We start from the raw sequence: 27,439 nt of genomic DNA, 5'->3' as shown, positions 1-27,439 counted from the left end.
CTTGTGCCTCCATTTGAGAGCTGTATTATTGTTGATTGTGGCTCCACCTTTTAGATGGTGAGTGTCAGGGCCAATCAATAGTCCTGTGTAGGCCTAATGCCAGTCCCATTTAGTATGTTGTCTAAGATTCTTTAAGCTTCGGTTCTGTCATTAGGATTTCGAAGAGTTTAAAGCCCGTTTTACAAAGCTGATATTGATATAGTATTGTTAAAAATAGCAGTAGATCCAAAGCTTGCATAATTTGACTGCAGGCTATTTGATGTTTAAAATTTGGTATGAATTGTGTACATTTTTCTGCTCTATGAAATGGTTAACTGCTATTCTAAATGCCTATCTTCTCCTTAACCAGTTATTAATGTAAGTTTAGTATCACCTACAAAAAGACACAAAGTGCTGAAGTAACTCAGTGGGTCAGTCAGCATCTCTGAAGAGCACAGATACATCACCTATCCTCATTCTCCAGAAATGCTGCCTGATCCACTGAGTTACTTCAGCACTGTGTTTTTTTTGTAAACTAGTATCTGCAGTTCCTTGTGTCTCCATTTAGTATATGACCTACATGTTTTTGTACTTTGTCCCCAATTTATAAAGCCTAAGATTCCATTTCCTTAATTGCAGTTCTATTAATATGCCTTTTCTCTTTTAAGTTACATATATGTGAAGATCAAATTTCCCCACTCCTTTGCTACTTTCAGAACATGACTTATTAAATCTTTATTACTTCTATTTCCATCCCAAATGTTTTGCTTCACATTTCTGTCATGATGGAGCTATTGGCTCTGGCTAAGAAATGGGTCAATGGACTGTTCAGTTCACTTTGATCCGGCTTTAATATATTACGTGATAATTAATTTGCCTGCCTTCCTGGCTTTTATTTCCTTCAATGTCAAATCTTTTTTACACTATTATACAAACCCAAAGGTCCTCACTATTTCTGAACTAAATTTCCGAATTGAGTTCACTACTTTGTATTTAAAAATACATCGCTTGACTGTGGGAAATGCCAAGAAGAGATTTCCTTATCCTATGACTTATCCTTTAAATAATATCAATAAACTGCCCATTTCATGATTCAACAGAGAAAGTAGTTAGTACGAAAACTTTATCAAAAGTTTTGCACTTGCTCCAGTTTATTGAATACTGGAAGGAACATTTGAGGGGCTGAAGTTTAGAAGGTCAGAGAAGTTGAAGTTATAGACAATAGACAATAGACAATAGGTGCAGGGGTAAACCATTCGGCCGTTCGAGCCAGCACCGCCACTCAATGTGATCATGGCTGGTCATCCCCAATCAGTACCCCTTTCCTGTCTTCTGGCCCCACTATCTTTAAGAGCCCACTCTTGAAAGTATCCAGAGAACCAGCCTCCACCTGAATCGCTATCAAAACATGGGGGACACACAATTTCTTGGTGGCCGCGCGCGCATGCGCACACACACGAGGCTTCGGCCGTGGGGACTGTGGACGGTAACATCGGGAGCTGACCTGGTTGGTGGCCGACTCCAAACTCCAGCAACAGGAGCTTCATCCGCCCCGAATCGTGTGGCTTGAATCGGCCCATTCGCGGGGCCATTCATCGGCCGGCGGGGGCTTCAACATCGGGAGCCTCGATCGCCTTGATGCAGCAGTTTGATTTTAAGCTGGGCCGGGCGCTGAAAGGCCCCGCGAACAGGCCGATTCAGCCTCTAGAAAGCATCTGATAAATTCCAGATTACAAAACATGGGGGGGGGGGATTGTCCCCCACCTCTCAAAGTATGGGGAGGATCGTGTTCCCCCGTCCCCCCCAGGATTTCCGCCCATGCTATTCACCTTATCCATGCCCTTTGTGAGTTTAGCGTCGGACCATCCAGGAATAAAAGATACAGCTTATTTAATAACTCCTTATAACTCAAACCCTCCATACCTACTAACTTGCTCGTAAATCTTTTTGCACCCTTTCCAGCATAATGGCATCCTTCCTATAGTAGGGAGATCAGAACTATACATTGTACTCCAAATGTGGTTTTACCTATGTTTTGTACAGCGGTAGCATGATGTTCCAACCATATACTCTATACAGCGACCGATGAAATGGAATTATGCCAAATGTTTTCTTCACCACTCTGTTCATATGTACGGCCACATGGAACTATCCACATGTACCCCAATGTCTCTCTGTTCTACAACATTTTTCAGGGCCTAGAATTTCTGTGTAAGCCTATACTAGTTTGTCACACCAAATCCAAATCCTTGCATTTATGTGAATTAAACTCCAAAATGCAGTTTGCAATTCGCTATCACTTTGTACACTATCGTACATTGTACACTCCAATAACTTACATTCTGAAGCCACGTTGAGAAATATGCATGTCCTGTGTCATTTACTGCTTCCTATATTTGGTTTAAATTGAACCATTAAACAAAAACAAAATCACAAGAGTTCCTTTTGAAAATTAACTGCAAAACTATATCAAAATCACTTTGTATGCCAACAGTGACTGATCAAGGCCTGAATGCGCTTTCATCTTAGAATAACACTGGCAGTAACAGTTCACATGACATCAGTGGATTTGCATTTCAACATAATCCAATGCCTCATAGGGGTGTGTAGCCACCGCTAAAAGGGTTTGTTGCATCCTATTTCCCACTTTAACCAATATGAATGATTGTGTGGACATGCAGCAGAAGGAAACGGACATTAGGTGGCATAGGCCACAGTTACACTGCAGGATGTGGAGAGTAGAAAGGAAAATGATTATGTGATCAAGAAACAAGATGAATAAAGTCATAGATTAAGGAAATTAGTTTATAAGCCTGTAATGATTAAATTGATCATTTCACATTAACGTGGTTTAATATTTGAATGCACTAATATAAAACAAACACTCAATATATATTGGTTAAGAAGGAACTGCAGATGCTGGAAAATCGAAAGTAGACAAAAATGCTGGAGAAACTCAGCGGGTGAGGCAGCATCTATGGAGCGAAGGAAATAGGCAACTTTTCGGGCTGAAACGTTGCCAATTTCCTTCACTCCATAGATGTTGCCTCACTCAATATATATTTGTATTTTTTATGCTTTCTAATCATACAATAAATTTCATTTTAACATAGATTTTTTGTATGTATTTATATTTTATATTACTTTTATTCCTGCAGAACAACAACAACAAAAGTGCTTATATAGATGTCCAGGCTAGAACTTGTTAGAATTTAATTTTCTTGTTTGATGTTTGTCACGAGTGTCATGTTTTCTGACTGACTGTTTCTTTCACCCATCATTCCATGATAAACTTAGTTACTAATTTTTGGACATGGAAAAGAATTTATTGAAAATTTTCATATTCTATCCCACCTAGCCATTTTGGTATAATCTGTGTTTAGCTCGGCTAACAGAACTTTCCAATTTATAGATACGAGGACTGGATCAATAACCTATTATCAGAAATCAAGAAAAAGGTGCTCTGAATAAACAGGTTTAATTGTACCTGCCTAAAATATTGCATAAAGTCATAAAGTTATACAGCATGAAAAGGGACCCTTCATCCCTTGTTTATGTCCATTTGGTCCATATCTTTCCGTCTTGCCTGTTCAACTGCCTGTTTAAATATGCCTTAACATAGAAAGCAAAACAACATAAAAACACTCCAGTTGGCTAATATGTCCACCTTGAATATAGTGATTACATCTGATTTCTACTAAATCTTTCTTTCCACTCATCTTAAACCCATGCCCCATCATGGGGAAAATATTTTGACTATCTACCTGACCTGTGCCTCTGATAATTTTATGTGCTTTTATCATGTTTCCCCTCAGCCTTCCTTGCTTAAGGAAAAACAAACCCAGCCGATCCAATTTCTCTGCACAACTAAAGTCAGGTACCAAGCAAGCCTGGTGAATCTTCCCTGCAATCTCTCCAGTGCAACTACATCTTTACGTATGTGAAGAGGAAAAAAATAGTTAAGACCAAAGTTGTACCCTTGAAGAATGAAAAAGGTGAATTTATTATGGGGAACAAGGAAATGGCAAATGAATTAAACAGGTACTTTGGATTCATCTTCACTAAGGAGGACACAAACAATCTCCCTGATGTACTAGTGGCCAGAGGATCTAGGGTGACGGAGGAACTGAAGGAAATTCACATTAGACAGGAAATGATGTTGGGTAGACTGATGGGACTGAAGGCAGATAAATCCTCCAGGGCCTGGTGGTCTGCATCCCAGGGTACGTAAGGAAGTGGCTCTAGCAATTGTAGACACATTGGTGATCATTTTCCAATGTTCTATAGATTCAGGATCAGTTCCTGTGGATTGGAGGGGAAGTATAACGGGATCATGGGGTCCTTGTTCATCAGTCAATGAAAGTACGCATGCAGGTACAGCAGGCAGTGAAGAAAGCAAATGGCATGTTGGCCTTCATAACAAGAGGAGTTGAGTATAGGTGCAAAGAGGTCCTTCTGCAGTTGTACAGGGTGCTAGTGAGACCACATCTGGAGTATTGTGTGCAGTTTTGGTCTCCCAATTTGAGGAAGGACATTCTTGCTATAGAGAGAGTGCAGCGTAGGTTCACAAGGTTAATTTCCCGGGATGGCGGGACTGTCATATGTTGATTTCATTTGGGCTTGTATACTCTGGAGTTAGAAGGATGAAAGGGAATCTTATTGAAATATATACGTTTATTAAGGGTTTGGACATGCTAGAGGCAGGAAACATGTTTCTGATGTTGGTGGATTCCAGAACCAGGGGCCACAGTTTAAGAATAAGGGGTAAGCCATTTAGAACGGAGTTGAGGAAAGGCTTTTTCACACAGAGAGTTGTGAGTGGGGAATTCTCTGCCTCAGAGGGTGGTGGAGGCTGGTTGTCTGGAAGCTTTCAAGAGAGGGCTAGACAGAACTCTTAAAGATAGCGGAGTCAAGGGATATGGGGAGAAGGAAGGAACGGGGTACTGATTGTGGATGATCAGCCATGATTGCATTGAATGGCAATGCTGGGTTGAAGGGGCTGAATGGCCTACTCCTGCACCTATTGTCTATTGTCTCTCCTTGTTCTATTGTGGCAACTAGAGCTGCACATAATACTCCAACTGAAGCTAACCAACATTTTGTAAAGTTGCAACATAACGTCCCAACTTTTGTATTCTGTGCTTTGCCTTGTGAAGATAAGCATGCCTTATGCCTTCTTCACCACCATATCTTCCTGTTTTGACACTTTCAGAGAACTATAACTTGAACCCACGAACATTCACTGAGCATGTCCAAACACTATTTCACTGCTCAAAGAGTAGACAAAGAAAACATTGGTACAACTGGATTCCGATCTGCTCTGTTACCGTGTTTAGTCTTTAGTCCTCAATAGAATATGCCTGGTATGGTTCCCTATAGATAAGAGCTGTTTTTTGAACAACAATGGGATTCAAAAGGGCTCAAACAAATGATTTTTTTCTGACCTCACTTTAATGTTTATACCTGCACCCGCTGGGTATTGCTTACTTTCCTCGAAAAAATACTTTAAAATTAATCATTCATTGCATTATTCCGAAAATAAATCCTGCAAGGTTAGTTATAATACTTGTCAGTCAACTTGAATAAGGGTATATTATCTTGAAAGTGGCATAATTTTGCTCATTTTGACCAATTACACTTTACTTCAATATATCACAGCAACTGAAAGTGCTTTAAACGTGAAGTTCTCACAAATAATTAATAGATGACAATTAAATGACTAGAACAGATTAAAAGTTCTTTCTGCAGGTAATTGCTGTATTATTTTTTGAAAATAATGCAGATATACAGTATAATGGTGTGTATTCCGATTTTGAATTAATTTTGGTCAGAAGAGATGTCATTTATTATTCTCATTGACTTATTCATTTGTTTTTGAGTATCCCTGAAATAATTCCCTGCTTCCCTTATTTCTACACACAGATATCAATTGTAACCAAATAGTGAATACATTTTGGGTGACTTTGACAAGACACAGCTGTCAGCTAATATCATTAGATGGCCTTACTGCCAATTCATTGGCAGGGGAATGCACTGTCAGGCTCAGAGGATGTGCTGCAGCAGGCAATGTAATGGCCAGTTTATAGTTCCAATTGCAGTCAGTGTGCCAACATTTGAGCTTATTTATAAAGTCCTGTAGGGTGGTCGTAATAGTTTGCTGGCTCCTGCTACTATTGTATGGTCGCTTTCTGTAACTTACTATTTGTCATTTTTTCATCAAGCCAAAACTTTGTTCGGGAGAGGAGAGAGAGAAAAAGAGAATTGAAAGTAAATGAATTTATAAACACAAAATAGGGATTTTAATAGTAAAATGGAGAAAAATACAAGTACATGACAGGAGGAAATAGTGCTGAGAAATTAAAGAAAGTCACAAGACATGAGGCTATGGGTATCATTCATTGACATGAGAATTTTATACATAAGTAACTGAATGTGAAAATTGTTATGGAATTGAAGACAAAATGTATGATGTCTTCCTTTGCCAAAATAAAACCTTTAATTGAGTTTTACAATCTACATTAATATTTATTTGGACGATACCATAACCTGATAGTTTGCAACTTATAAAAACTGCAGAAGAATAAAATACGACAAAGGAAAAGATTACAGTGAAAAGCACATTGAAATAGAAATGAAGCAGAAATATTAGGTGCATTCATTGAACTAATGTTTTAAAGCTTTCCTGATATGATAGCCAATCTGTTCAGATTAGTTCTAAGCAGAATCCATTCAATCCTTACACATTGTGCATACAAAGAAAAATACCTTGTCAAAAGTTACATTTGAAACTGGTTTACTCTCTTTTTAGTTATCTGTCAAGAAGGTTCCAGTTGTTGCCATGGAAGCCTCAAGGTTCGCAAAGGAGACCATTGATTCGGTCCTAATTGCGTATCAGCAACCAATGTAACTTTCCCAACTTCTTTTTGTTCCCTACAGAATACCATATAATTTATCAGATCATATAGATTTTATTTTACTCATAGAGAGTTACGGCATGGAAACAGGCACTTTGACCCACTGAGTCCATGCTGAGATCAACCACTCATTTACATTAATCCTGCATAATCTAGTCCAACTTTATTCTCTCTGCATTGTCATGAATTCCCACTGGATTCCACCACTCATTTACATACAAGGGGCAATTTACAGTGACCCATTAACATTAATTAGTTCAAGGTTTCTTCATCAAATTTGATCCACCTGTGTCAGTTCATTCTTCCTTTATTATTTGTTCACTGAACTCAGTAGATTGTTAATTAGGTATCCCGACTTTCCCAAGACCCCTTATGTGCAACCTATACTACATCATTCGTCTTTCCTTTTACACCATGCTACCATTCCTTTTTAAAGCTATCTATTTCTGGACTGGAATTACTGGTATTTTCTGTCTCCCTCTTCACTTGAAAGGAAGAACGTTAAAAACCAAAAGGAGTTGAGATGATTTATGTTCAATTTAGAAGAGAAAGGGTACATTTTAAGCATCCTACTGCTTCACCTTCCCGCAGAACAGCAGGAATTCAAACAAGGATTAGTAAATTACCTATTAGGTGGCAGAAAATAATGTACTTCTTTAAACCGCCAATAACTTTAGTTCTACCACAAAGCAAAAGAAAATATAAATACCACAAAGAAAAACTAATGTTGTCTTGCAACAATTACATTACTCCACTATCGTGGAGGGTTTCCACACCTGTGCTGTAACTCCAGTTTTCCTTGCCGAAAACTTGGGCCTCGGTGCCATTGCAACTGAGAGAGCTGAGGACTCTTGCTTTGCATATGATGTATAACCTGGAGGCACAAAGACATTCCTCCCAGAAGAATGGGTATACTCTTCATCAGCAGATGCTGTATTAGCTTGGTTGACAGACGGTCCTGTTGGCACAGATGAGACACTCTTAGAAACAGGATATGTAGCATTAACTGGTTGAAGTGGAACAGGATCAGGCTTTACAGATTGCATAGGAGGTGGTAAGCTTGTGGATAGCGGTGCTTTAGCATCAGGAGTGGAGGAAAAAGTGAACAAAGATGCACTAATTTGATACGGCTGGTGCTTCATGACATCCAAAGCATTGAGAGGTTTTTTGGCAGGTTTACCCTTAGCACCTTTATTTGACTTAGATGAAGATGCAGATTGTGTTTGTGCTTTCAAAATACCAGGAGGATAAAATGGAGAGTGAATAGGATTGTAAGCCAAAGGGGGAGGTGCTCTTATATTAGATGAATACTTCCACGATGCCGGCAAGGAAGGGGTAGGGGATGCTGCTCGTGCTTGTCTGGCCTTGACCGTTGATGAGTCTACTATGAATTTCTCCATTCGAGACTGCCTTCTTGCAAATAACTGTGCTCCTTTACCTTTCAAAGCTGGCATTTCATAGGCTGGACCCATACCACCAGCTGCTGCAGAATTTGCTATGGGAGTAGTGAGATGTGTTTTTGAAGCATGTGAATGTGCTGATGCTACTGATCGGGATCTTGCTGAAGATGTAAACTGGTTAGTAACACCTTGGGGCTGGTTGCAGGTATTAACAGGTTGAACCGAATGAAACATTACTGCCGTCTGATTAGTGCTTTCGGAAGGTTTGTCTGGAGCTTGATCATGGGTTGCTTCTGTAGATGGTAACGGCGGTAACATTGGGATAGCCCCAGAGGGAGGGCTCTTAACAGTTGGTTTTGGTGCGACTGGCGGAGGTGTCTTCTGCTTTAGAGCAGGGGTCTGTAAAAAATTTGATGCTTCTGCACCTAAACTAAGGTAATCTTCTTCAGGTCCTGACTCAAAACCTCCACCAGGCTGATCTATTCCTTTACGTCTGTCTGTCTTACCTTTGACCATGGAAAGCAGTTCTGGATTTGGAGCTACCTTAGGACGGTCAATAAAAGTGAACATTGGCTTAGCGGTGTTCCGTTTTCTGGCGTCTTGTAGGATTCCTGTTCTTATCGCAGGCACGCAGATCCGCTCATCTCTTGATGCTATTTGCTCTCCAGCAATTCCTGTTGGAGCCCAAATGGCGGGTTGAGCATTGGTAACCAAGGGAGGAGAGGTAGCATGGTAGATGTTGTCAGCTGGTGGCTGGCTGATGGAAGAATAGCTGGGTGGGGGAGGTAAATCTGACATGGAGTTCATTGCCCTTCTCGTAGGAGAGAAAGGAGCTGCAGCTCGATTCGACACACCGGGGAATGGAGTAGCTGTTCTGTTTGTCGCCCCTGCTCTGTTGTCTTCAGGGGCCTTCACATTCTGGTGAACCATTTTGGATCTTCCTCCGACTCCTTTGACATTATCAATTCCATGGAACTTACTCACATCAACATAATTTTCTGAGGTATGATTTTGAATTGTGAATGTTGAATTGTCAAAACTGCTTTTACTGGTTTGGTAATAATTTTCTGCTGTTATACATTGAGCGGAGGCAACTTCAGATGCCCCTGCTCTCTTCATTTCTTCTTGTTCGGCTGTGTACTGATCAATCCTCTGCCTCCTCTTGGCAAACAGTAGGGCACCTTTGCCCTTGGTATCTGGCAACCTCTGCATTTCCTTCTCACTCTTCTCCTTCTTCTCAACTTCCACAAGGCCTATGTCCCAATCAAATGTCACAACCTGGGCTGAGTTGACATCGGCACAAAAGTCCTCGTCAAGATCAGAGTCACTGGTTGGTATCAAAGTGAATTCTATGGAGTCCTCTTGATCGTCGTCGGGATCGAACTCCCCAGTCCCGTAGCTCACCAAAGTATACTTCTTTGCTCTCTGGCGACGCTTCTTAAACATTAACGCCCCCTTGGAGCTGGGTGTTGGAGTTGCCGTCAAGAGCAAGGCAATGCTTTTACACTTTGACTTGGCTTCTTTAACCTGTTTTTCTGACAGACTTTCACTCCGACGAATTTCTGTTGGAAACACATCAAACACATCATCATCATCTTTCAAAAGTGCACACAGCATCTGTTATCAGAAATAATTGTACTGAAAATTAAATTTGGAAGTTAAACTCAACTTCTATATGGTTAACTGAATTTGTAGGATAAACTGAAAGCTGCTCTATCATTTATCATTTTATTTGCCTCTAAGATTTTATTGAAATGTGAAAATAGTGTAAACTGTGGATTTCAAAAGGCATAAATATTCTAGTATGAGCTAATATCTCTTGCAAAATCATATAAAAAAATTATAAATAACTATTGTACCACACTAAAGCATAGCTTTAAAAATAAAAAATATACTTAAATATACTTAAGTATGTTAATTATATATCTGAATTGTAATTGTTTCTAATAAGTGGCATAAAATAAAATGTTAAGGAATAGAAATATACAATAAACTTCTAAACTATAATTAGATTTACATTGCATCAATTTATATTATGCTTTCAATTATTTGATTTAAATATAGGTTAAGTATAAAAACTGGCCTGCATAAAAGCATTTCCTTTTAAAGTTCAGGCTATTATCTATAAATTTAGTTGTGTACTTATTATATGAATTTTATCAAAAATACTTTTTAGTGTTTACCTCATGTAATCACTTGAGGTCATCATAAAGGGTTAGAAATTTGCATTTGTACAACAGAACAAAACTGAAAAATAATAATACTTGTAAAGCTACTTTTAATTTCACTTGTTAATTGCATAAACCTCAGGAGGATTTTCTTATAATTAAGTATATTAAACCACTGATCTGTTAACTATAGAACAAAGCTAACTATTACACAAAATCATAATCAGAATGACTTGAACGTGTTCCATATTCCTAAACAAACAAATACAGGAGCAATGCAATTACTTGACAATTGAAATCAGTTACCTTGTTTACCTGTCCCATGCACTTACCAAATGAGTCCTAGAATTTTTACAAATGGAACTATTGTTAATATGTAATGCCTAACATCGATAGGAACCCTTGAATTATAAATTAAAGCTTGTATGTCTATTTTTATATTCCATAAGAAATATTGAAATTATCACGTAATAACCATTAAAACTAATCCAAATGAAACTAGGGTAAAAAAAATCTTAATATCCTTACAGCATCGAAGGTTATCCTCCTGAATACAAGACAGAAAAAAATCTGAGTTCCCTTTTCACTGGAGTAAAGATTTGCTATTTCAAGGGATCAGATAACTCCCTGGATTGCAACTGCTTGTGTCTGTCAAACTCAGTTCTGCAAGCATCATCAGTCTGCAGATTGGATCTGTTGCTATTTAATGCCACAAGTAACACATTAGTACACTGCCTTATTGGATCTTCTTAGGGAAATAAAATTGACAACACAAAAACTCCTTCTTGTATAAATTTACCAGAACAATTGTACTCACTGGCTTGCCTTGCACGGTGTTTGTGGGTTCTTGCCAAATCCTTTCCTGAGTGTGTCCCTTCTGACCCGTGCTCTGTTCCCTCTGATGAAATTCCAATAGGGAAAGGAGGCGTGCTATCAGTTTTTGACCATCCCTCTTCAGCCTGAGAGTCAGCACAGCCACTGCCAACTTCAGACGTGGAGGCCTCCTTTCCACTGTATTCTCTGTCAGAGGAATCCAGAAACAGATCCATCCTGGACTGATAGGAATCCATTTGAACCTCACTATCAACCAGCTTGACCTTTTTATCAATCTTGCTCTGGAGTAGCTTGGTAGCAGAGGCTATCTGGACTGCTGCATTTTCATCTGTCTCTGATGCAGCTAATTCATTATTCCTGTTATCTTTTTGCAGCACATTTTCGTCCATGGTTGCAGAATTGATTTTATCCAAACCAGTGACAGTGACAGCAGCTGTCTCTGGACCACCATCCATCCCTTGAGCAATAGACACTTGGAATTCCACCATGCCTGAGTGCTGGTTTCTTCTCTGCTCCGTACGGCAGGTACCTTGCAATAGCAATTCTCCAGAGCTGTCACGTTCTTTCAATAACAACCTTGAGCTGCTCTGTTTCTCTTCTCTTTTCCCCGAAACATCTGTGTCACTTTCGGTCTCTCCATAGTAAGCCTCGTCCTGAGACTCAGAGATGTAAAGCTCAAAAGGAAGGTTCTGCTTGGCTGATGCTTTCCTTCCGGTGATTTGTAATGTCGTTTCTACGGTTTCTCTGCTTCTTGTTTCTTCATTTACTGTATACTGTGGCTCATCAGCTTTCTCACTGATGGATCTAAAGGGATTACAAGAAACCCGCACAACAATTAGATACATAAAAACCTTTGTAATTCACTTTATTCTTTCACCAATATTCTTATTATTTATAGTAGTCTCGTGTTTATTATAACTTTGCCTTCTGTTGCAAGGCTTATATGCAATATATGGAACAGGTGTCGCAAAAACAAACCAAGGGGTGGATTTGCAAATTGAATTAAACTGAAATGGAAATCAGGTAGTCTGTAAAATGCACAGCTGAGGAGATAGAATTGTGGTCTTGACAGCCCAGAGCACCTTGATAATGTACGCTGATATCACATAAAATGTCTGCACAATTTCTGATACCAGTGATGTTGTTTAAATGTACTGATTCACAAGCTGCTGGGGCTTTGTTTCCATCATGAGTGAACTCTCAAATTCTCTGTAGTTAAATCACAACCAAAACCTGAACTTTTAAAGTTTTAGAATCTTTCTTCATTCGGAGAAGTTCAAAATTAGGTACACGCATCAGTGGTGAAACCTTCCTCATTGCAGGAATGTATGGTCAAGATATGTAATGTTCTTTTAGGTCAGAGAGTATCATGCAGAGTATCGTCAGGGATTGCATTTAGACCAGTGACACAGAAAGTAAGAGCACCAATCAGCAGTTGTATGTGCAAACTATCAAGTAACAGGTTTCTAATCTGATTACCTAAATATACATTGAAGATATAGAAACCAGGGGGCTAAAATTGCAGCCGTGAAGCACTAGTGAGTCAGACATTCAGAATGATGAAAGGCTCTGGAAGTCATCATTCAGATTTACAGCCATTTTTAACAGCCTGCCTGAAGTTAATTAAACTTTAAAGAAAATGAAAGCAATCAACAAATCAATCGAATTGCAAATATAATATTAAAAGGTCAAATCTTTATCAGTCGCAGGATAACTTAATGGTGGCATTTTGCAGGCATTTTGATGGTGTGATTGATTGCTTACTGTTTTCTTCAAAATGCCACTTGCATAGGAATAACTTTCTACATTAGCCCCCAATATGCTAATGACCAGCAATTTTCTGGGAGTGGCAAAACAAGAGACACATATGACTCATATAATTAATGTTTCTGCAGCAGTGACAGCTCTCGCAATATTGACACATTTTATCTTTACAAACATCACATTTCAGCCCTTGTGCAACAATGGTGTCTGCATTTTTGTTTATGTGCTTTCTTTTCTCTCAGCCTCATTTTGTGCTTCTTGCTATGACCCACTAACTGTCACATGGACTTCACTAGCTCAGAGGGTATAATGATCTACTCCACAAATTATTCCACTGCTGTAACTGCAACTTTGTGAAAGACTGCCAGGGACTGTAATCTAAGTCAGGTAAGCTGAATGATTCCATTTCTTCCTTGTCCGTGACAGGCTGGAATCTCTTGGGTCAACTTGGTTCTCTACCTAGTGGTCTAGATGCATAGTAAGCAGTTGACATAATCTTGCAAAGAGCCATGCACAGATTGCCACAGGTTACGTTCATATCCTTCTGTGTGGGAATGTAGACTGTATCTCCGTCTATTGCCTGTTGTTTAAAAAGGTTCGCACAATAAGGGGAGAATATTACTGTAAATGGGTGTCATGTGACCAGCATGCATTTGGTGGGCTGAAGCATTTGTTTCTGAGCTGTGTGACTCTATCACTCTATAAATAATCTTTGCAATATTACACTGCAGAGCAAAGCATAGTTACTCTCCTTAATGACATTAAAATCCAGGAAACAGCAAACATTACTTAAGTCCAAGCCACAAGGTAGAGAAACAACTTAAGGAAAGTGCACAGTTTATGAAAATTGCAGAATACACTAATTATTGCTTTGTTCTTGGGTCAATTAGATTATTAGAACTTGTTGTTTGCTGTTTCCTGCATTTTACTGTTTAGTTCTGCTATTGCAAAATATGAAGCATAGATGTTTCAACAAATGAAGAAGCAATAGTTTTTAACACAAGAAGCTCTATCTACCTTTTAATGAGAATTTGCAGGGTATCACTGGCCCCATCGATCAGCTGCATGGCTTCTGAATGGGTTAATTCTGAACAAGACTTACTGTTGATTGAAATGAGTTCATCTCCTTCACACAATCCAGAATTGCAGGCTTTGCTTTTTTTCCGCACCTGGAGACAGGACAGATGCACACAAAGCTAAATCTAGTTGGAAACCATTCTTAGAATCAAAGCGCTGAATACTAAATTCAAAATAGTAAAGAAAACTCTTCACACTTGGTGTCATTTTTAATTAGTTTTGAAGCTGTCATTGACATTATAAATCCTTTAATAGCTAGTATTAAATGATAGATTTAAGGATTACCACCTTATAGGGCACTATGTTATATAGCATGACACCAAACTGTATGGCTTTACTGCTGCCAGGTTTACACTAAAGGACACAAAGTGCTGGAGTAATTCAGTGGGTCAGGCAGCATCTCTAGACAACATGAACAATCAAGAATCTGTCAATCTCCACTTGAAAAATACCCAATCACTTGGCCCCCACAGCCGTCTGTGGTAATGAGTTCCATGTAATCACCACCCTCTGACTAAAGAAATTCCTCCTCACCTCCTTGGGTACATCCAAATACAAAGTATGTCCTTTTACTCTGAGGCTGTGCCCTCTGGTCCTAGTCTCTCCCACTAGTGAAAACACCCTCTCCACATCCACTCTATCCAGGCCTTTCATTATTCGGTAAGTTTCAATGAGATCTCCCCTCATCCTTCTAAAGTCCAGCGATTTCAGACCCTATGCCATCAAACGTTCATCATTCGTAAACCCAGTCATCCAAGGGATCATTCTCATAAACCTCCTCTGGAACCTCTCCAATGCCAGCACTTCCCTCCCCAGATATGGGGCCCAAAAGTGCTCACAATACTCCAAATGAGGTCTGACCTGTGCCTCAGCATTACATCCCTGTTTTCATATTCTAGTCCTCCAACACTGCATTTGCCTTCCTTACTATACATTTAACATGCCAGTTAACATTTTGAGCATCCTGCACCAGCACTCCCAAGTCCCCTTGCACCAATTTCCATGTACAGAAGGCCACATCAGGAAAACCAGATGCTGTAAATGAGGTTAGGATGGGTGCTCATTGAGCTCTGTTTCACCTGGAAGGTTGCTGGGGTCCCTAGATGGAGGCAAGGGAGGAAGTATAGCAATGGTTGTAACATATCCTGATGATTCAGGGGAGAGAGGGGTTTGGGTGGGAGGGATGAGAGCACCAAAGAGTTGCAGAGGGAGCTATCTTTCTGGAGGATGGGATTGGGAAGATGTGACTGTTGGTGGGATCACGTTGGAGAGTTGAGACCGGTGGTGGGATCGCGTTGGCAGAAATGTTGGAGAATGATGTGTTGAATGCGAAGGCTGGTCGGGTGAAAGGTTAGGGCCAGGGAAGCTCTATCCTTGTTCCATCAGGGGGAGGAGGAGTGAGAACAGAACCACGGCACACAGAGAAGATCCAGGTGCAGGATCCATCTATGACAGAAGGGGGAGAAGCCAAGAAAGAAGACATCTCAGATGGCCTAGAATGTAAAACTTCATCTTGGGAGCAGATGCAGCAAAGACGGAGGAATTGAGAGTAGGGCATAGCATCTTTGCAAGAAGCAGGATGGGAGGAAGTGTAACTGGGAGTCGGTAGATTTGCAGTAGACATCAGTTGATAGTCTGATCCATGAGATGTAGACTGAGAGATCAAGAAAGAAACTGTGTCTGAGATAGACCTTGAATATAGATAGACCTTTATTCCTTAAGAAGATTTTCTGCAAAACTCTCCACTAAATAACAAGCCAGTTTTCTTTCATTTTGGAGCGTTCCAACAAAGTGGTCAGTGGTAAGGACATTTTCATCCTTTATGCTCAGATCTTAAACATAATCATATTAGACATGAAGAGTCATGTAGCATTGACACAGGCCTTTCAACTCATCTCAGCTAGGACCAAGGAGATATATAAACTCATTCTTTTTGGCAGTACTCTGCCTGTAGTCTTCCATTTCCACGGTGAATATTCTATGTTCTATTTTTGCTTTTATAGTTGACAACACACTACAAATTGCAGCCATCTCATTTGTCACATAGATAATAGGTTGCAATGGCTTAATCTTGTTTTCTAATATAATCAAAACAAATTATATAACAGTTTAAGGTTTTAAGTTTGGGTTTATTAATGAGTGGAATGAGCTGCTAGAGGAGGTTGTTGAGGTAGGTACTATAACAATATTTAAAAGACTTTGGTCAGGTAAATGGATGGGAAAGATTTAGAGGGATATGGGCCAAACACAGGCAGATGGGACTAGTATAGTTAGGGCATCTTGGTCGGAATGGACAAGATGGTCTGAAAGACTCGATGAGAGAAGTACCTAAAGGCATATTCAGGACTTTGAATCATTTTGTGCTATAATTAAGTTAATGGAATGGGGGAGAGGAACCAACTAGGACTTTAGTTTTGGAAGTCAAGTGAAAGATTTCACTAACAGGACTCCCATTCTAATGTGGTATTACTGGAATGTTAATTACAGGATGAGCCAACAATAGTCAACTCAGTCCAAATTTCCACTGGAATATTGCAGAAAGAATGTTGCATAGAGAAAGACACCATTTAAAGTGTGACTGGTGGAGAGAGTAAATGTCTTTCATGGATGGATGATCAGCCATGATCATATCGAATGCCGGTGCAGGCTCGAAGGACCGAATGGCCTAATCCTGCACCTATTTTCTATGTTTCTATGTTTCTATGTCATGAAGTTGTTATCCAACTTGTCAGGAAGTTGGTAGCTGTATTTCACTGCAGAAAAAGAATCCATTTTCAATTATATAACAGAGAAAAAACATTGTTATGGGATTACATTTCTATCATTTTAAATCGTAACATCACATCCCTTTCATTTACTAATTCCGTGATTCTTAACAAAGAAAAAATTATTATTTTAGTATAATCTACATTGCGCCTTTCACAAAGAAATGGTGGCTTCTCCTAATCAGCTTAGCTTTATGAAGATTTTCAATATTGACATTAAACCATTTGCACGATTTGTTCCTTCATCATTTTCACACCAGGTTGCAATCTTCAGATCCTCATGTGCAATCCATCAATTCAGTAAGTCAATCCAATTTATTTTACTGTAAAAATCATTTGTTTATTGGTTATAAATCTCCCAGTTTATTCTCTTTACACAAATTGTTTTAATTCACATGATTTAATATGTGGTCATTTCTGTGCTTCATTGATGACACAAGGGTTTGAGAAAAAAAATCTCATTTTTTTGTATTCATGTTCTGTCTTCATACTTCTTCTTGCTCTAATACCAGATGAAAGCAGTTCTGTTATCAGAAACCAGTCCTTCAAGTAAGCCATGGCAAAAACATTTAGATCTCAACTCATCGATACTGTAATTTCTGCAGGTATACAGTGGAGAGCATAAGCATTAGGGCCAGTTTCGGTCATCAAGGTCCAAGAATGAAAACGGCTGCAGAAAGTGGTGGACATTGCCCAGTCCTTCATGGGTATCAACCTCCCCATCATCAAGGGGATTTACAGGAAATACTTTCCCAAAGAGGCAGCTAATATCATCAAAGACTCACCACATCACTCTGGCCGCACTCTTTTCTGCTGCCACCATGGGGAAGAAGGTATTGAACCTGAGAACCATTTCCTCTTTGTTCAAGGACAGCTTCATCCCATTAACCATCGGGCTCTTGAACCACACGGCACAACTCTAATCACAATCGTTGAACTATTAAGGACTTTGTATAAGGTTATACTATGTACTTCCGTTTGCACTGCTATAATCTGGTTACCTAGTAAACTGATAATCTATTGTATTATTGTTTGTATATTTGTTTAGTTTAGTTTAGAGATACAGGGCAGATATAGGCCGTTCTGCCCACGGGGTCCGCGCCGACCAGCGATCCCCACACATTAACACTAGCCTCTTACACACTAGGGACAATTCTTACATTTACCAAGCCAATTTACCTACATACCTGTACATCTTTGGAGTGTGGGAGGAAATCGAAGATCTCAGAGAAAACCAACGCAGGTCATGGGGAGAACGTACAAACTCCGTACAGACAGCAACTGTAGTCGGGATCGAACCTGGGTCTCCAGCGCTGCATTCCTTATAAAGCAGCAACTCTACCGCTGCGCCACCGTGCCGCCCTAGTTGTATTGTGTACCAGCAAAGGCACAGCAAGTAAGAATGTCATTATTCTGGTCCCCATGTATATGACAATTAAACATTAATTTATAGTGGTAAATAAATTCAAATGTTGCATTTCAATCCACTTGCAGTAACTATTTACCAGCACCTGGAATTTTTTATTCTCTTGTTCACAGAATTCTACATGAACTCTATGTAAAATGTACACGACTACATAGCAATTTCTGATTGCTTGTTCCTACATGATAAATATTGTTTTTGCTTTACCTTTTATTTGAGTTGGCTGTCTTAGCAAGGCTAATAAAACAAACTTCTTGCTATTATTGCTTGTGTAGTGACTAATCCTGTGTACTCAGTGTGTACAAAAACAAATCTTTTCCCACAGGATAACTCATTGAAAGATTGAGGGTTGGCTATAATTCCTCGGCTTTAAACCATTTACACCTAAAGTCATGACCATTGACTGTGAACAGCAGCTGTGGCAGATTCTTGGGGTGGGCAACATTCCCCAGCATTCAACAATGCCAGTTCTATGGACAGAGCAACTTGATTTGCAATGTCAAAATTGCAAAGCAGAGATAGGTTCTTCAATTAAGCAATGTAACCGCTAAATTATCTCATCTTGCTTCTGGCTATGAAACTGTTACAATGTTAAGAGACAGGTACACCAACAACCCTCCAGTCTAATACGGAGAGAGAGAAGCTTGTTCAATGCTTAAAATGACATTACATTCTACAATTCCATCTGGAAATTAACCCCAGTGCTACGTTTATCTTTCCGTAGCCTTTATTATCCCACAACGAATACTTATCATGATACAAAGGATGGCACTTAGCTCACTGGGGTGGGAGAATGCAACCTTCAAGTGGTCCACCCTGTTTCGACAAATGCAATCAACCCAACGTGCACAAACAAATTGATCAAATGGAACAAGTTGTTGTTGTTCTTATTCTTGCGTATGGCGTGCACAGTCTAAAGTTGTAGGCAACTTGTTCTATTTGATTTAATTTGATTGTGCACGCCAGGTTAATTGCATTTGTCAAAACAGGGCGGACCATGTGCAGGTTGCAATCTCCCACCCCTAGAACAAGTTGACCTACAACTTTAGGCTGTGCACATCATACACATGAAGATTTAGCTCACTAAATCAATATCAGTTCCCAGCAGATTACTTATTTGTCCCAATTCCTCTTGAAATAATCATCCCACTTCTATAAATGCCTTCTCAAAAGCACCTTCGCAAAATGCCCTTGTTCTGAAAGAATCCAGGATGCACAGGGTGGCACAGCTGGTAGAGCTTCCTTCTCACAATGCCCGCGGCCAGTATTCAATCCTGACAGCAGGTGCTATCTGTGTGGAGTTTGCATGTTCCCCCTGTGATTGTGTGAGTTTCCTCCGAGTGCTCCCATATCCCAAAGAAATGTAGCTTTTTTGGTTAATCAGCCTCTGTAAATTGTAAATGGTTGTATATTTGTCACCTCAGATCCCTCCACCTCATATGTAAAGAAAATCTCCAGTCATCTCCACATTGAAAGCAATTTTGGAATTGCAAGTTTATTCGTCAGTATTATATGTGTTCTGTCAAAGTATTTCTTTCTAGTAACTATATCCATCACTGGCGTCAGATCAGATGTTCCCTAATTTCTTGTCCTTCCTTAATGTAGAACATTATGGAGCACAGGAAAAAGCCATTCTTGGTCTGTGCCGAATATGATGCCTAGTTAAATTAATCTCCATTGCCTGCACGTAATCCATATTCTTCCATTTACAGCATATCCATTTGCCTATCAAAAAGCTTTTTAAATGGCCCTATGGTATCTGCCTCCACTACCACCCCTGGCAGCATATTCCTGACACCCATCATTCTCTCTGTAAAAAACTTGCCCCAAACCATCTCTTATAAATGTTGACCCTCTCACCTTAAAGCCTCTAGACTTTACATTTCAACCCTCAGAAAAACATTCTGATTGTCTACCTTATCTTGCCTCTTATAATTAACAAAAACTTCTATAAGGTCTCCCTGCAGCCTCCAAAACGCCACCAAGAAAATAATATGTTTGTTTAACCTCTCCTTGTAGCTATTACACTAAACCAGACAGTATTCTGAGAAACCTCTTCTGCACCCCCTCAAACAGAACTGCACACTATATTCCAAATGCAGTCTCAGCAGAGTCCTTTTAAGCTGCAACATGACTTCCAGACTCTTATACACAATGTCCTGATAAAGTCCTGGCAAAGAAGGCAAGTGCTGTACACCACCACCTTCCTTACCACTCTATTTACTTGTGTTGCCACTTTCAGGGATCTCTGGACTTTGATTCCAAGATCCCTCTATGTTTCAATGCTGTTAAGAATCTTTCCATTCACAGTCTACATTCCCCTTACGTTCCCGCTCCCTCTCCATCTATATTCCTAAAAAATGTGCACGTCAACAATCTCTAGCTGCACCATAACTCTCTAATCTCGTTGTCTCACACCTTGTGTGTGTTCATCACTGACCTAGTGTTCAAACCCCCACCTTGCCTGTGCTCATCTATGATCTGCTATGCTGTGTCCTGCCCCTCCACTCTTCTAGCTTTCTTTCCTTCCACCCCTGCAATCAGTCTGAAGAAGGGTGCTAACCAAAAACATTACCTATCCATGTTCTCCAGGGATGCTGCCTGACCCGCTGAGATACTCCAGCATTTTGTCTTTTCTTGGTAACCCAGCATCTATAGTTCCTTGTTATATGTGACGGCTTTTACTTTGGTTTAGAGATACAGCATGGAAACCTTGACACCCTTCGGCACACCAAGGCCCCGCCGACCATTGTCCTACTTGTTTACAATAGTTCTATGTTATCTCACTTTCTCATTCACTCTGGACCTATCAACTTACAAAACCTGCATGCCTTTGCGACATGGGAGGAAACCAGAGCACCTGGAGAAAACCCACTCAATCACAGGAGAGTGTGCAAACTCAGCACAGACAGTAACTGAAGTCGGGATCGATCTCGGTTCCCTGATGCGGTTAGGCAGCAGCTCTACCAGTTGTGCCATCCTTGTTTTCAGCAAAGAGATATAAAATAGCAATTTGTATATTGGGGGAAAAAGTGAACGGTCTCAACGCAAAACTTCACCTATCCATTCACTCCATAGATGCCAATTGACCCACTGAGATACTCCAACACTTTTGTTTTACTCAAGAATGCAGCATCTGCAGTTTCTTGCATCTCAATATTACACCCAACCTTGGATATTGTTAATGCTTTATACCACGACTTGTCAGCAGAGGTCGCAGTTGCTTACCTAATTACCAGACTGTAATTAACAGGATGCATACAACAAAATGCACCAGGGGCAGATCACTTGGAGTTGCCTTATAAGTCCAAATATTTATTCACACCACACCACAGGAGTTAAGTCTGACACACTGTAACTTTACTGAGTCTTTAATAAAGGCACATGTCAAACATGTCCCAGTACTGACTGCATCTAGTCTTCAGGCGTACTGGAACCAAGGGAGGAGCAAGGGGAAGATATAACCCCACTTTTTAAGAAGGGAGGGAGAGAGAAAACGGGGAATTACAGACCAGTTAGTCTAACATCGGTAGTGGGGAAACTGCTAGAGTCAGTTATTAAAGATGGGATAGCAGCACATTTGGAAAGTGGTGAAATCATTGGACAAAGTCAGCATGGATTTACAAAAGGTAAATCATGTCTGACGAATCTTATAGAATTTTTCGAGGATGCTGTGGATAGGGGAGAACCAGTGGATGTGGTGTATCTGGACTTCCAGAAGGCTTTCGACAAGGTCCCACTTAAGAGATTAGTATACAAACTTAAAGCACACGGCATTGGGGGTTCAGTATTGATGTGGATAGAGAACTGGCTGGCAAACAGGAAGCAAAGAGTAGGAGTAAACGGGTCCTTTTCACAATGGCAGGCAGTGACTAGTGGGGTACCACAAGGCTCAGTGCTGGGACCCCAGCTATTTACAATATATATTAATGATCTGGATGAGGGAATTGAAGGCAATATCTCCAAGTTTGCGGATGACACTAAGCTGGGGGGCAGTGTTAGCTGTGAGGAGGATGCTAGGAGACTGCAAGGTGATTTGGATAGGCTGGGTGAGTGGGCAAATGTTTGGCAGATGCAGTATAATGTGGATAAATGTGAGGTTATCCATTTTGGTGGCAAAAACAGGAAAGCAGAATATTATCTAAATGGTGGCCGACTAGGAAAAGGGGAGATGCAGCGAGACCTGGGTGTCATGGTACACCAGTCATTGAAAGTAGGCATGCAGGTGCAGCAGGCAGTGAAGAAAGCAAATGGTATGTTAGCTTTCATAGCAAAAGGATTTGAGTATAGGAGCAGGGAGGTTCTACTGCAGTTGTACAGGGTCTTGGTGAGACCACACCTGGAGTATTGCGTACAGTTTTGGTCTCCAAATCTGAGGAAGGACATTATTGCCATTGAGGGAGTGCAGAGAAGGTTCACCAGACTGATTCCTGGGATGTCAGGACTGTCTTATGAAGAAAGACTGGATAGACTTGGTTTATACTCTCTAGAATTTAGGAGATTGAGAGGGGATCTTATAGAAACTTACAAAATTCTTAAGGGGTTGGACAGGCTAGATGCAGGAAGATTGCTCCCGATGTTGGGGAAGTCCAGGACAAGGGGTCACAGCTTAAGGATAAGGGGGAAATCCTTTAAAACCGAGATGACAAGAACTTTTTTCACACAGAGAGTGGTGAATCTCTGGAACTCTCTGCCACAGAGGGTAGTCGAGGCCAATTCATTGGCTATATTTATGAGGGAGTTAGATGTGGCCCTTGTGGCTAAGGAGATCAGAGGGTATGGAGAGAAGGCAGGTACGGGATACTGAGTTGGATGATCAGCCATGATCATATTGAATAGCGGTGCAGGCTCGAAGGGCCGAATGGCCTACTCCTGCACCTAATTTCTATGTTTCTATGTTTCTATATCACAGTTATACTGAGATGACTGGGCGTGGTTAGTGGTATTGAGGTAGCTACATTATAGGTTGCATGCATAAACCATCTACACATTTGATCCTCATACTCCCATTAATTTTGATTTCCTAAATGGAAAGTGAAAAGAATACTTCTCCCACTTCCAATTTAAATATTTAAAACTTAGGTAGTTGAGGAAAATTCCATGAATTGTATCCATGCCTTTCCTGTAAAAAAAATGTGATTTTAAAACACTATTATTTCTGATTAAGATAAACCTTATTAATTGCAGAGAATTTATTGAAATAAGTATATTAAAAACTGAAGAGAGACCAAGAGGGGAAAAAATAACTGATGATTATGGCCTTTGACAATAGACAACAGGTGCAGGAGTAGGCCATTCAGCACTTCAAGCCAGCACTGCATTCAATGTGATCATGGCTGATCATCCACAATCAGTTTCCCGTTCCTGCCTTCTACCCATATCCCTTGACTCCGCTATCTTTAAGAGCTCTATCTAACTCTCTCTTGAAAGAATCCAGAGAACTGGCCTCCACTGCCCTCTGAGGCAGAGAATTTCACTGACTCACAACTGTGTGAAAAGTATTTCCTCATCTCTGTTCTAAATGGCTTACCCCTTATTCTTAAACTGTGGCTCCTAGTTCTGGACTCCCCCAACATCGGGAACATGTTTCCTGCCTCTAGCATGTCCAAACCCTAAACAATCTTATACGTTTCAATAAGATCTCCTCTCATCCTTCTAAACTCCAGAGTGTACAAGCCCAGCCGCTCGATTATATCAACCTACGCTGCACCCCCTCAATAGCAAGTTATCTGCGGAGGGCGCTCAGCATCGCCAAGGACTGCTCTCACCCCAACCATGGACTGTTTATCCTCCTACCATCCGGGAGGCGCTACAGGTCTCTCCGTTGCCGAACCAGCAGGTCCAGGAACAGCTTCTTCCCGGTGGCTGTCACTCTACTCAACAACGTACCTCGGTGACTGCCAATCACCCCCCCACCCCCCGGACACTTATTATCACTTATTATTATTTATTTAAATCATTTGCTATGTCGCTCTTCCAGGGAGATGCTAAATGCATTTCGTTGTCTCTGTACTGTACACTGACAATGACAATTAAAATTGAATCTGAATCTGAATCTGAAGAATGTCCTTCCTCAAATTTGGAGACCAAAACTGCACACAATACTCCAGATGTGGTCTCACTGGGGCCCTGTTCCACATTCCTCCCACATCCCAAAGACATGCAGATTGTAGGTTAACTAGCCTCTGTAAATTGCCTCTCATTTCTAAGGAATGGATATCATAGTAGTAGTGTGCAGGGTGAACGCTGGTCAAAGTAGACCCTGTGGGTAGTGTGCAGGGTGAACGCTGGTCAAAGTAGACCCTGTGGGTAGTGTGCAGGGTGAACGCTGGTCAAAGTAGACCCTGTGGGTAGTGTGCAGGGTGAACGCTGGTCAAAGTAGACCCTGTGGGTAGTGTGCAGGGTGAACGCTGGTCAAAGTAGACCCTGTGGGTAGTGTGCAGGGTGAACGCTGGTCAAAGTAGACCCTGTGGGTAGTGTGCAGGGTGAACGCTGGTCAAAGTAGACCCTGTGGGCCTAAGGCCCAGTTTCCATGATGTATCTCTAAAACTTTGAGCCAACTTTCACTCCTGTTCCCACCTTTGCAATCCAAGGTCAAACATAATGACAACATACTCAGTGTAGTTTGTTGTTATTCACTGATCTGAATATCATTACTGCACCTTTCAGTTTAGTTTATTTTACTATTGTCACATGTACCAAGACAGAGTGAAAAGCTTTTTGTTGCTTTCTATCTAGTCACATAAAAGACTATACATGATTACAATCAAGCTGTCCACAGTGTAGCACAGGTATAGGTGATGTTTCGTGTCAGAAGGAGGATCCTGACCCAAAACGTCACCTATTCATGTTGTCCAGAGATGCTGCCTGACCCGCGGAGTTACCCCAACACTTTGTGTCTTTTTTCATAAACCAGCATCGGCAATTCCTTATATCACCCTTCATTCCATTGACCTTCAGGATGTAGAGATACAATTTGGAACTCAGTATTGGCAGGGTTGGAAACATCCTAATTGAGCACGCCAGAAATGCTAAACATTAGGATTTGGTTTCATCCATTTCCTGGAGCTCTGTTAATCTTTAAGCTTGGTGGGGGGGGGGGAGGGGGAAACTGCTTTTCCTAGTCCCTACCTGGTCGGAGAGGCAGCTTTCCTACCATCGGGGTCTGGAGTGGCGTTTCCTGACGGGACTGGCCAGAACCACGGCTTCGGCGGCCGCACAGCGCTGGAGCGCTATCACAGAGTGGAGCGGGAGATGCCTTGCCCGGATCGCCGCGCTGGAGCTCCGGACTGCTGAGACCGCCGATTGAACATCGCGGAGCTGCAAGTATGTGGTGCAGCCAGCCACGGGCGGCGGCGCTGACTTTAACATCGGGAGCCTGGGATCATTCACTGAGATTGCCAGTGGTGGAGCTCCATCCAGCGCAGCCTGTCGGCTTCGGAGGCCATGGTCTCCGGTAAGGAAGCGGCCGTTCCAGGCATCCCAAGCTGCTGAGCGGATTCTCCCGACGCCGGAGCACCATCACCCAGCGAAGAAGGGCCTGAAACATCGGGCCCTGTAGCGGCGACTGCGGAGGCCTCAATAGGCCTGACTATGGGGTGGACAAGGGGATGGGGACTGGACTTTGTGCCTTCCCTCACAGTGGGAACCATTGTGGGGGGATGTTTTTATGTTAAATTTCTTCTTTAATGTTATGTTGTATTTTTATTAGTGTGTTGCGAGGACATCTGAATTTCCCCTGAAAAGGGGATTAATAAAGTATTTATTATTATTATTTATTAGGCTGTAAGAGGGACATAAAACCATTAATTGCTTAGACGTCCCACTTTCTGAATCTGAAATACTGCATCAACATATGTGTCGAAACTGAGAGTTAGCTGAAGACCAGGATCGAGGTTGCGTTATGAATACCAAACACAGCAATGCAAATGTCAGTGACCAGATCAACAAATGCGGACAGATTCATGGCAGCAATCTGCACAGAATACCAGTAAAGAAGCTGCACACATTACTCGTGTCATTTGTGCTGATCGCTTCTAGAAAAGGCAACTGCCTCTAAGCCTGGTTCTTGGGTGAAGTAATTTCAGTGCAGTTAATTACAAGAATTGCCAGCTTGTACTATTTCTGCAGTTCATTCTTTGCACCATGAAAACATATGGATCAAATTTGGGAGAGTTTTTTTCCTGAATGCAATTGTCTTTGGCTGTAACATGCTGTAAAATTCTCCTTCCCCCGCTAACATAACTTGTGGCTTTCATTGTTACGCTCTGCGCCAGATGGTGATTGCTCGTAGTTTTGCAAGGAAAACAGATTTAGAGTTCAGACAGAAAAGCAGATCATGGATCAGTTCCGCAAAATAAATCCCGATTTTCACAAAATAATACAATTATACATCAGCGTTCACAGTTTATGGCGTTCAAAATACTCTGGTGGGAGAGAGGAGTGCCCTTACCAGCTATAGACTGGCTTGAAAAAATAGCATCCAAGCTGATTAATGGCATTTGGACAGGAAGAGTCAAACATTGTATATAGTTTGGCAATGGAACAATCTTCTTTGTTTGCCTTTCAAAGTATCACTGTCACTGCCCATGACAATTATTTAGCTCCAGCGGTTTAACAAAATGATCTCTTGAGACTTACCATTCTGAAAAAGACATTCTGTTTGCATTGAGACTTTCCATTCTAGGACAATTCTTTAGTAAATGTGGCTTCCCCCCAGCTAACATAGATGGATCCATCACCTGCGTCTCCTTTGTGTCCTATTGTTCTGCTCTTCTTCCGTCTCCCTCCCAGACGGAACAAGAATAGAGTCCCTCTGGTTTGTCAACTTTCACCCCACCAGCCTCTGCATCCAACACATCCTCCAACATTCACGTCACCTCTAACTGGATCCCACCACCAGTCACATCTTACCGTCATCCGCAGAGACTGCTCCCTCCGCAACCCCTTGGTTCACTCATCGCTTCCCACCCAAACCATTCCCACCTCAGGTAACCGTAGGAGATATAACACCTGTCCCAATGCCTCCTCTCTCACCTCCATCCAGGGACCCCAGCAGTCCTTCCAGGTGAGACAGTCCTTTCACGGCACCTCCTCGAACCTCATCTCTGCATCT

The 27,439-nt window shown here is 41.1% G+C and overlaps 1 protein-coding gene across 3 annotated transcripts in view; it reads right to left on the bottom strand.

The window, feature by feature from the left end:
• synpo2 (synaptopodin 2) overlaps positions 1-27,439 on the bottom strand; it is a 109,632-nt gene that overhangs the window by 28,232 nt on the left and 53,961 nt on the right. Inside the window, exons 2-5 of one of the 3 annotated variants that reach the window (XM_033023541.1) lie at positions 14,077-14,228; positions 11,279-12,099; positions 8,800-9,855; positions 7,670-7,851 (exon numbers count right to left, since the gene is read on the bottom strand). In XM_033023541.1, coding sequence (XP_032879432.1) covers positions 7,670-7,851; positions 8,800-9,855; positions 11,279-12,099; positions 14,077-14,228 — 2,211 coding nt within the window. Of the gene's footprint in view, positions 1-6,251; positions 9,856-11,278; positions 12,100-14,076; positions 14,229-27,439 lie in introns of those variants that run through there. The other 2 variants (XM_033023526.1, XM_033023533.1) reach the window with 2 other exon arrangements.

The sequence above is a fragment of the Amblyraja radiata genome, chromosome 1 (genome assembly GCF_010909765.2).
Source record: "Amblyraja radiata isolate CabotCenter1 chromosome 1, sAmbRad1.1.pri, whole genome shotgun sequence".
Lineage (NCBI taxonomy): Eukaryota > Metazoa > Chordata > Chondrichthyes > Rajiformes > Rajidae > Amblyraja > Amblyraja radiata.
The sequence above is the reverse complement of the archived record's forward strand: the minus strand, read 5'-3'. Positions and strand labels throughout refer to the sequence as shown.